Source organism: Schistocerca gregaria, chromosome 6, assembly GCF_023897955.1.
Source record: "Schistocerca gregaria isolate iqSchGreg1 chromosome 6, iqSchGreg1.2, whole genome shotgun sequence".
Classification (NCBI taxonomy): Eukaryota; Metazoa; Arthropoda; class Insecta; order Orthoptera; family Acrididae; genus Schistocerca; species Schistocerca gregaria.
In genome coordinates this window covers 272,700,232-272,712,335 of record NC_064925.1, presented here as the reverse complement: position 1 = coordinate 272,712,335, position 12,104 = coordinate 272,700,232, and the positions used below count along the sequence as shown (strand labels likewise).

The 12,104-nt window shown below is 38.4% G+C and overlaps 1 protein-coding gene across 1 annotated transcript in view; it reads left to right on the top strand.

Moving 5' to 3' along the window:
* Positions 1 to 12,104, top strand: part of LOC126278953 (xanthine dehydrogenase) — a 224,379-nt gene that overhangs the window by 168,252 nt on the left and 44,023 nt on the right. Inside the window, exons 11-13 of the mRNA XM_049979232.1 lie at positions 8,144 to 8,328; positions 11,643 to 11,756; positions 11,909 to 12,047. Coding sequence (XP_049835189.1) covers positions 8,144 to 8,328; positions 11,643 to 11,756; positions 11,909 to 12,047 — 438 coding nt within the window. The remainder of the gene's footprint in view (positions 1 to 8,143; positions 8,329 to 11,642; positions 11,757 to 11,908; positions 12,048 to 12,104) is intronic.

Genomic DNA, 12,104 nt, shown 5'->3' with positions numbered 1-12,104 from the left:
CCTCAATTGCAAACAGCATGGATTTTGAAAACACTGATCATGTGAGTCCGAACTCACACTTTTCTCACTTTTTCTTGCTTTGGATCAAGGCAACCAGATAGATGCAGTATGTCTTGATTTCCAAAAAGCATTTTACTCAGTATTGCACCTGTGTTTATTGTCAAAAGTATGATCATATGGGGTATCACATGAAATTTGAGACTGGATTATGGACTTTTTGGAAGGGGGAGACAGTATGTTATCTTGGCTGGAGAGTCTTTGTCAGATGTAGGAGTAACTTTGGGTGTGCCTCAGGGACCTTGCAATTCATGTTGTATAGTAATGATCTTAGAGTCAATATTAATAGTAAAATCTGGCTTTTTGCAGGTGATGCAGTTATCTGTAATGAAGTACTATCTGAGGAAAACTGTGTAAATATTCAGTCAGATCTTGATAAGATGGTGCAGAGATTGACAACTTGCTTTGAATGCTCAGAAATTTAACATTTTGCCCTTCACAAAATGAAAAAAACATAGTATCCTATAACTATAATATTAATGACTCAGTGCTGGAATCGACCAGCTCGTACAAATACCTAGGTGTTACACTTTGTAGGGATATGAAATGGAATGACCATGTAGGTTCAGTTATGGGTAAAGTAGGTGGTAGACTTCAGTGTATGGATCAAATACTGAGGAAGTGCAGTCTGTCTACAAAGGGAATTGCATACAAATCACTCATGTGACGAGTTTTAGAATATTTATTAAGTGAACCATGTACGACTAACAGAGGATATTGAATGTATGCAGAGATGGGCAGCATGAACAGTCACAGGTTTGTTTAATCCAAGAGAGTGTGTCACAGAGATTTTGAAGAAACTAAAGTGGATGACTGCTGAAGATAGATGTAAACTATCCTGAGAAAGTCTGTTAACAAAGTTTTGAGATCTGGCTTTAGATGATTAGGAATATACTTCAACTGCATATGTATCAATCACATAGGGATGATGAGGATACGATTAGACTAATTATCCACAGAGTCATTCAAACACTCATTCTTCCCAGGCTTCATACGTGAACGGAATTGGGAGAAACCCTTATAACCTGATAACTAGTATAATAGGACATACCCTATGCCATGCATCTCACATTTGTTTGGAGAGTGTAGAGTGTAGATGTAGTTGTAAATGTAGATGTAGATGAAGGTATACTGATAAGTCACTGCCTATGACCTCCCTCCCCCCCACCCACCCGCCTTCCAATCCATAAGTGTCAAATGTCAACAGGACTGTCATCAATGACTATAGTGACCCTGAAAACTATGGATTCAGTACTAATATGGGTCATTCCGTAATATTTTTTTCATATCATAGCTCTTACCCCTACTCATAGGAGTGGTAGGGACATATTATCCTCACAGTATTTTTATACAAATAATGAACCATGTGTATACAAAAATTGGCTGAAATAGTTCCTGAGGGTTATGCTTCTATGGCACCACTTTTATGTCCCCACCCCCACCCCTGTAGGAGTTAAGTAGGTCTTACCTATACAGTGCTTCTTTTTCAGAGAGTAAATGGTGTGTGAACCAAGTTTGGTTGAAATAAGTTCAATAGTTTAGTAGGAAATATGGATCATACATACATCCACTTTTATAATACACTAGCTATTTACCCACAGTTTTGGCTGTGGACTCCTATGTGACATGTATTGCACACATAAATGTCTGCATCTCTGCTGTTTTGCACCATATTACCCCAGGAAGGATGTTAAATTTATCTGTGGGAGACAGCCGTGGGGTTGATCTTTGGTCCTGAAACAAAGTGACAAATGAATCATTGTATATACTAAATTTTTAGACATAGTCTCATCAAAACAATAAGGAAAGATTTAAATTTCAATTCCACTCTCCCTTCCTACTTTTATTTAAGTCACCTGTCTTACACTAGCTTCATCACAAGGTGACCCACTTCCATTTGTTTCCACACACCTTCTCCCTCTTTCATCAGCCTCCTCACAACCTCTCACTCTTCCACCTCACACCTTCTCCCTCTTCCACCTGCCTTCCCACATTCCCTTCCTCTTCCATTACCCCTCTCAATCTTCCAGTTATCTCCTACATCTCCCCTTCCTCCCCCTCCATCTGTCCATGGCCTCCCCCCCCCTCCCCCCCCCCCCCCCTCTGTCCATTTTCTCCTCCCTCCAGTATCTGTCCATCTCCACCTTCTGCATATCTCTGTTCGTGTCCTCCTGCACACTTTGCCAGCCTTCTACTCTCCCTCTTGCTATCCATCTCCCCCTCCTCCTCTTGGTGTTAATCTCCTCCACCCCTCTTTTTGTCCATCTCGTCCTCCCCCTTTCTCTGTCTCCCCTGTGTCATCCTGTGCCCAGCCCCACACCAATGTGAGATACAGCGTCCTAATTCCATAATTCTTCTCTCCAGATGTAGTACATGCTTACATCCACTTTTATAACATATTAGCTGACAAACTTGACATTGTCCAGGTATTTATTTACTTCAATCTTCTGTTAGTTCATCACCTCACCCCTCTGTCCATCACCTACTCCTCCATCTCTGTGTCCATCTCAGCATTACCCTCTCTCTATCTACCTCCTCCTCCTCCCCCCTCTCCATCCATTCCCTGTCTCTGTCAATCTTCTTCCCTCCTTTCCTCTGTCCATCTCCTCCTGTCTCTCTTATCAATCTCCCCCACCCTCTCTCCCTATCCATTGTCTCATCCCTCTCTATCTGTCTATCTTCTGTTCCACCTCTCTCTGTCCACCTCTGCCCTCTCTCTGTTTATCTCCTCCACCCCCTCTCTCTTTCCATCTCCTCTACTACTTGCCTACCATTCTTGGCACTCTATATATCAGTGTTACTAAACACCTTTTCACCTGTATCTACTCCTGTGGGAGTTAGGAGGTTCACTGCAGGTGAAGCAGATGATCAGATTTGTATGAAAGCTTGTCTAGCAATCTTCAGTCTAAGTAATGGCTCCCATGTGAATAAACAAAAGAAAATATCTGGAACTCCTGAAGCTAGTTTCTGTGTTTCTTTAGGCAACAAAACACAAGACGTATGTTCACAATAATAGATTTGTGTAACTTGACATTAAAAGCTAAATATATTGTTTATGATGGATAAGTGGGGTGCTCAAATAAATGCAGCGAGGAAGACCAGGAATTTGTGTGGGCTCATGAATGAGTAAACAGTTTTCTACATAGTCAAATCACTACTCTAGGAAAAAGAATCCCACATGATGTATCTGTGTGCAGATCTAAACATTAGAAAGGTGTACAGTCTTTATCAAGATAAGTGCAAAGACAGTAACAAGGGACCTCTTACCCTTGGCATATATTGTAAAATATTTCATCAAATTTTCAATATTTGCTTTGCAAAACCAAGTTGTGGCACCTGTCATATTTGTTATCACCTTTAGATGCAAATTTCATATGAGAAAAATGGTCAGAAAGAGAAAGAACTAAAAACAAAATTGAATTTCCATGTTAAACATGCTAGTACTGCCTGTGAAAATCTGCAAATGGACTCAGAATATTCAAAAACATATAATTCTGATATGGTCATTACTTTCATTAAAAGATACATTGTTTTGCGATATCAGATAGTGGCCATTGGCTCAGTCTACTTGAGCCATACATAATGTGTTATCACCAGTTTTCCCTTTTACAGTACTTTTTACTACATTAAATGCTAATTTGTGGCTGTGGATATTAAGTGATGTAAAAACAAATCTTCATATATTACTGTTCTTCTTCATTAATGATTATTTTTATGTTTCTTTCCAATATAAAGAATGTGACAGATCAGAAACAGTAACTGGTCCATACCGTATAGATTTTGATTAGAAAAATAACAATATAATAGCCTGAAATATTTTTTGCAGCCTCATTTACATAACCTCATTTTTCTCCATTTCTAAACACTATGGGTAACCTGTTTTTCCACACATCTTCATATACAGTTGGCTGTAGTATCACATACACAACGTACAAAAGGCCAGTGCATTGTCAGAGCTGTCATTTGTACTCAGGTGATTCATGTGAAAAAGTTTCAGATATGATTGTGGCCGCACGATTGGAATTAACAGACTTTGAACGCAGAATGGTTATTGGAGCTAGACACATAGGACATTCCAGTTTGGAAATTGTGAGGGAATTCAGTATTCTGAGATCTCCAGAGTCAAGACTGTACTGTGTATATCAAATTTCAGGAATTGCCTCTCACCATGGACAATGTAGTAACTGATAGCTTTCACACAAAGACAGAGAGCAGCAGAATTTATGTAGAGTTGTCAGTGCTAACAGACAAGCAACACTGTATAAAATAACTGCAGAAATCAATGTGGACATATGATGAACATATACTATGTGATAAAAAGTATCCTGACATACCCAAAAACATACATTTTTCATATTAAGTACATTGTGCTGCCACTTACTGTTAGGTACTTCATATCAATGACCTCAGTAGTCATTAGACATCATGGGAGAGCAGAATGGGGTCCTTTGCAGAACTCAAGGGCTTCCAACATGGTGAGGTGATTGGGTGTCTCTTGTGTCATATGTCCGTATGCAAGATTTCCTCACTGCTAAACATCCCTAGGTCCAGTGTTTACAATGTGATAGTGAAGTGGAAACTTGAAGGGACATGTACAGCACAAAAGCGTACAGGTCGACCTCGTCTGTTGACTGACAGAGACCACCAACAGTTGAAGAGGGTCATAATGTGTAATAGGTAGACATACATCCAGACCATCACACAGGAATTCCAAACTGCATCAGGATCCACTGCAAGTACTATGACAGTTAGGCAGGAGATTAGAAAATTTGGATTTCATGGTCGAGCAGCTGCTCATGAGCCACACATCATGCCAGTAAATGCCAATCAATGCCTTTCTTGGTGTAAGAAGTGTAAATATTGGACGATTGAGCAGTTGAAAAATGTTGTGTGGATTGATGAATCACACTACACAATATGGCAATTCGATAGCAGGGTGTGGGTAAGGTGAATGCCTGGTGAATGTCATCTGCCAGCATGTTCAGAGATGGTGGTGTTATAGTGTGGCCGTGTTTTTCATGGAGGGAGCTTGCACCCCTTGTTGTTTTGTGTGGCTCTATCACAGCAGAGATTGGAAATATAATTGATGAAAGGAGAAAATATAAAAATGCAGTACATGAAGAAGGCAGAAAGGAATACAAACGTCTCAAAAATGAGATCGACAGGAAGTGCAAAATGGTTAAGCAGGGATGGCTAGAGGACAAATGTAAGGATGTAGAGGATTGCCTCACTAGGGGTAAGATAGACACTGCCTACAGGAAAATTAAAGAGACCTTTGGAGAAAAGAGAACCACTTGTATGAATATCAAGAGTTCAGATGGAAACCCAGTTCTAACTAAAGAAGGGAAAGCAGAAAGGTGGAAGGAGTATATAGAGGATCTATACAAGGGCAATGTACTTGAGGGCAATATTATGGAAATGGAAGAGTATGTAGATGAAGATGAAATGGAAGATATTATACTGCGTGAAGAGTTTGACAGAGCACTGAAAGACCTAAGTTGAAACAATGTCCCAGGAGTAGACAACATTCCATTAAAACTACTGACAGCCTTGGGAGAGCCAGTCTTGACAAAACTCTACCATCTGATGAGCAAAATGTATGAGACAGGTGAAATACCCTCAGACTTCAAGAAGAATATAATAATTCCAATCCCAAAGACAGCAGGTGTCGACAGATGTGAAAATTACCGAACTATCAGTTTAATAAGTCACAGCTGCGAAATACCAATGTGAATTCTTCACAGACCTCGGGGAAGATCAGTTTGGATTCTGTAGAAGTGTTGGACTTAGAGAAAGCTTTTGACAATGTTGACTGGAATACTCTCTTTCAAATTCTGAAGGTGGCACGGGTAAAATACAGGGAGCAAAATGCTATTTACAATTTGTACAGAAACCAGATGGCAGTTCTAAGAGTCGAGGGACATGAAAGGGAAGCAGTGGTTGGGAAGGGAGTGAGACAGTGTTGTAGCTTCTCCCCAATGTTATTCAATCTGTATATTGAGCAAGCAGTAAAGGAAACAAAAGAAAAAATCGGAGTAGGTTTTAAAATCCATGGAGAAGAAATAAAATCTTTAAGGTTCACCGATGACATTATAATTCTGTCAGAGACAGCAAAGGACTTGGAAGAGCAGTTGAACCGAAGTGTCTTGAAAGAAGGATGTAAGATGAACATCACGAAAAGCAAAATGAGGATAATGGAATGTAGTTGAGTTAACTCGCGTGATGCTGAGGGAATTGGATTAGGAAATGAGACACTTAAAGTAGTAAAGGAGTTTTGCTATTTGGGGAGCAAAATAACTGATGATGGTCAAAGTAAAGAGGATATAAAATGTAGACTGGCAATGGCAAGGAAAGCGTTTCTGAAGAAGATAAATTTGTTAACATCGAGTATAGATTTAAATGTCAGGAAGTCGTTTCTGAAAATATTTGGAAGTGAAACATGGACGATACATAGTTTGGACAAGAAGAGAATAGAAGCTTTCAAAATGTGGTGCTACAGAAGAATCTTGAAGATTAGTTGGGTAGATCACATAACTAATGAGAAGGTATTGATTATAATTGGGGAGAAGAGAAATTCGTGGCACAACTTGACTAGAAGAAGGGATCAGGTGGTAGGACATGTTCTGAGGCATCAAGGGATCACCAATTTACTATTAGAGGGCAGCGTGGAGGGTAAAAATCGTAGAGGGAGACCAAGAGATGAATACACTAAGCAGATGAAGGATGTGGACTGCAGCACATACTCGGAGATGAAGCAGCTTTCACAGGATAGAGTAGCATGGAGAGCTGCATCAAACCAGTCTCTGGACTGAAGACCACAAGAAGAACAACATCACAGTAGAGGCCTACATTGATGTTTTAAGCACCTTCTTGCTTCCCACTGTTGAAGAGAAATTCTGGAATAGTGATTGCATCTTTCAACACGATCAAGAACCTGTTCATAATGCATGGCCTGTGGCGGAATGGTTACATGACAATAACATTGTTTTAATGGACTGGCCTGCATAGAGTCCTGACCTCAATCCTGTAGACCACCTTGGGAATGTTTTGGAATGCCAACTTCATGCCAGCTCTCACCCGCTGACATTGATACCTCTCTTCCATGAAGAATGAGGCTGCCATTCCCCAAGAAACCTTACAGCACCTGATTGAACATATACCTACGCGAGAGGAAGCTGTCATCAACGTTAAGGGTGGGCCAACACCATATTAAATTCCAGCATTACCGATGGAGTGTGCCACGAATTTGTCATTTTCAGCCAGGTGCCCAGATACTTTTGATCGCATATTGTATCTGTTAGGAAAGTGTGGCAAAATTTGGCATTAAAAAGCTATAGCAGCAGATAACCAATGCAACTGCCTTTACTAACAGCATGACAGTGCTGTGCTCATGACCATATTGGAAGGACACTAGATGACTGGAAAACCATGACCTGGTCAGATGAGTCCTGATTTCAGTTGGTAAGAGCTGATGGTAGGGTTTGAGTGTGGTGCAGACCTCATGAAGCCATGGACCTGAGTTGTCACTTAAGCACTGTGCAAGCTGGTGGTGGATCCATAATGGTGTGTGTTGTGTTTACAAGGAATGGACTGTGTCCTCTGATGCAACTGAACTGATCATTGACTGGAAATGGTTATGTTCAGCTACTTTGAGATCATCTGAGGCCATTCATGGACATCAGGTTTCCAAAGAACAATGGAATTTTTACAGATGAGAATGCACCATGTCACCGGGCCACAGTTCTTTTGAAATTGATTTGAACAATATTCTGGACAATTTGAGTGAATGTTTTGGCCATCCAGATCATCCTTCACAAATCCCATCAATTATTTGCGTGTCATAATCCTGATTAGTTCATGGACAAAATCCTGCACAACAATACTTATGCAATTTTGAATGGGTATGGATGCAGCATGGCTCAATATTTATAAGTAGATGACTCATCACACAGTCTATGCATCATACAAAGCCTTTTAATTGTTTTGTATTGTGTGTATGTGTAGCTTTCAAAAAGGTAAAATTTAGGTAGTGATTTGACATTTGACTATGTATTATGATGTTGTCATAAGAATATTTTCTTCACAGGATCAGTATTTTCTAGCCTATAAACAGGCTAGACGAAGAGATGATGACATCGCTATTGTCAACTCTGCATTCAGTGTTTTATTTGAACATGGCTCTTCCAAAATTAAATCCTTACAAATGGCATATGGTGGTATGGCCCCAACAACAGTAATGGCTGTGAAGACGCAACAACAACTTATTGGACGGTATGTGCACTCTACACATAGTCATACAAATTTTACTGAGCATGGAGACCTGAACAGTAATTTCCAGATTCACTGAAACCGACTGTCTTTGAAAAACAAATAACTATTACTTTGTTAGGGCCTACGTGGAAGGACTGTGTAATTTTTAGACTTTTATCAGTGGAAACAAAAAAAAGTACCTTGATTTTAGCACCATTAACACAGAGTATTTTGTAGTACCAAATATTGCTTTAAATTAACATTGTGAACTAAAAGATACTCTATTGAACCTTTAACACAGCTTAAAGCTTGGAACAAAATCTCTCACTTTTGCTAGGAGTATTATGCAACAATCTCTCTCCTAGTACTGAAATCAGCTAGTAAGCCCCCTTACGGTACTTCAGCACTAGCATTTTTGAGAGAAAGGATTTTATTTCTTGTACTGCCCAACATATTAGCTTGTGCTTTCTGATAAATAGTTGAATAAGAAAGAAAGTGGTGCAGAAAAATTTTAAGTTGGCAACAGAACAATTTCATTGTCTGCAATGAAATTAATAAATTTTGTTGTCTGCAAAGGAATTAATATTCAATTCAATATTACTCCTACATAATACTAACAAGCAAAATTTGAGGCATTCAGTATTTGATTTTTCTGTTTTTCCAGAAATTTTGCAATCTAAGTAGCGATTCTGCACTATATTTACATTCTGATCCTTACTTGTTTAACAAATAATTTCTTCTCCTGTGAAGCTGTACTGTTTCAAGACTTTTGAAACAACTGATATAGTAATATCTTATTGTCTTTGGTAATCAAATACTTAAAACCATATCGATGGTGTAGAACTGCAACCTCATATGTTAGTTTGATCATACAGCATCATCATATATAAATTTTTATTTAAAGCGTGGCTTGAAGTTTTATTTTCCAATTTTTTTCATCTAATATTTTATTAAAAGGTATGTATTATAATGATGGTAATTTTACATTTGTTTGATAACAAGAAAATAATAACATTCTCTCACTTTCCTTTTACTGACCTTACAATTAATTGGTAATGAACATAAATTAGTATCTTATTTTAACGAATAACAGTAGCTTCAATATGAGACATAATTGCAAATATTTACTAAATGTTTTTAATATAATTTTCTTTTAAGTGTTGCATCATATTACAACAGCCTTAATTTCATTTCATATTACTTACTAGAAACATGAACAACATTTGAAGATGACCATCTCTACAATGCACATACATGAGTCCATGTTACTTCTGTTTGACATTTATACCATAGCAGTTAATCAGCACCAGTTGCGCATGCTCATGAGATTCAATCAATCCCACAGTGGCCCCATTATGTACAACTCTGCCCATTAGGTAAGCAACAAACTTTGCTTAGCTCATGGTTGAATTCCCCAACATGAATGAAAATTAAGCATATCTCAAAATATCATTGTTTTTATAAGAGTTTTTTCTCATTCATGAGCAAGAAAAATACACTTTTAAGAAGCTATAAACTTTAGTTGACTTCTAGGATTCTGCTGTTAGTTGCTAGATTATATTGTTATGAAAGATGCCTGAGAACTCCAGGTTGCATGAAAACTATATTTGGACTGTGTGTGGCTCATGGCCCACAGGTTGATGACCACTGATGTAGAATGTACAAACATGCATGCTGGGAAGCATATTTGCATTTTTTGTAGCCAGAAGTATTTAGATGTTACTGTTATCACTCCCATGTGAATTCTTACTGCCAATGTATTTGTGTCAAACTTCTCTTTTCTATAGCTTGTTACACTAAATTCTTATAGAGTCCCAATTATCACATGGCAATTCTAGTTGTAAATTTTTGTATTTGGTCAAGTTTGTTGTTTTTGTTCTGAAATGTTCATTGTGTTACTGAGGCAGTGATCATCTCTTGGAAAACATACTGTTTGAAGGATTAGGAAAATGGAATGATAAATGTAATTACTCACCATAAACTATCAACAGCAACTGAATTAATGATAGATGCTTTCTTGTAGGAAGAATACACCTGTCACAATGGTGTCTCATTTGAGTGGGACAGTGTCAGTTCTTGTAATAGCAATCAATGTGGCCGTAAAGCACAGAATGGACAGGGCAAAAAATTTTAATGCGTTCAGTTCATGAGTGACTGACAATTTTGCATGTGCAGGTTCTTGACTTTGTATGTGCCGCTATATTAAGGGTGCGCCTTCGTACCTGGATTCAAGGAAACTCACTGCCTCCAGTGTCAGCTGTCAGCTACCTAAGGGCAACAATGTGTTCATGACAAGGTACTATTGCCTATAGCAGATTATAACAGCAGATAAATGAAGCTCTATCCAGTTGAATGCTGGTCATATGGTGAGCATACATAATCTTCTGAACACCTCCTTCCTATGGGATACAAAAGCTACAATTCCATCTCCATACTTCTGCTCACTATTGCAGGGCACAGAGATAAGCACAGCCAGTGGATGCACAAAACAGAAAGGTTGCTTGGACTGATGATGATTTTTTTTGGTACACATTGATGGTGGAGTACACATATATAAACAACTATGTGAGGTAAAGTGTCCGGCCTGCCAACAGTTTACCATATTAAGACAGGTGGTGAAGATATTCTTTTGTGCGGGACATTAATGTGGAATCAAATGAGGACCCATACACATCTGACATTGTCTCTCACCAGCAAACAATACAGGAACTTATTGTTTACTCATGTGCACTCACTGGTTTGCTTACACCTGCATCTTTATGGTATAAAGCCCCAAATCATGTCAAAATGGACATTTAGGTACTTTGGTGGCTCCCAGACTCACATGAGCTTAATTGTATTGTGCATTCCCGGGATAATTTAGGATGACGCATGTGCCTCAGACCCAGCTCTGACCACTCTTCATGAATTGTGAGTTCCTGTTGATTGGTCATGGCTCAGGATGGATCCTCAGTACTTTTATCTCTTTTGGAACCAATGCCACAACACATCACTGCCATCAACAGGTTGCAAGGAAATTTTACTTAATACTAGGTAGCTATCTGTATTTCAGTTGCTCATGAATGCAGAGGAAGTCAAATATATTTGGGAGTTCATGTACTCAATGATGAACGTTGTAACTCAGCTCTTGAATTTGCATTTATCTTCGGAATACACAGGTTACATGCATATGCAGAGAATACTATCTTCTTCCAGATCTACAGGTCAACCAATGATGTGCTTTTATGTTTGTCTTTACTCATTGCATACTTTGTATTACAGTTAGGATTTGCATGTCATATTGACATTGTATAGGGATCTAACAAATAATTAAGGTATGTTTATTTTCTTTTCAGAGAATGGAATGATGAAATGTTGGAAGATGCTTATGAAATGCTAATAAATGATCTTCCTTTGTCACCAAATGCTCCTGGAGGAATGATTCAGTATCGTAGATCCTTAACATTAAGGTAAGGAAGAAATGTTCTTGAAATGATTTGAAAAACAGTGACACTAACAAGAATGGAATGAAATAATAATTAGCTTTTGCTGAGGATTTGTCTTACTACAATACCTTCATCATGTTTTGTGACAAATTTATCCCACTGCTTTCTTATTTTAGCCTGTTCTTCAAAGCATATCTGGCAATTCGCAATGAACTTGCTAAAAAAAATTGCACACAACCTATTCCAGAAAATTATAAAAGTGGAATAATGGGACTTGAAATGGAAATCCCAAGAAGTTCACAATATTTTCAAGTGGTAAGTTCAACCAGATATAGATTTTTTGCCAAATAAAAAACTATTCTAAAAAAAAGT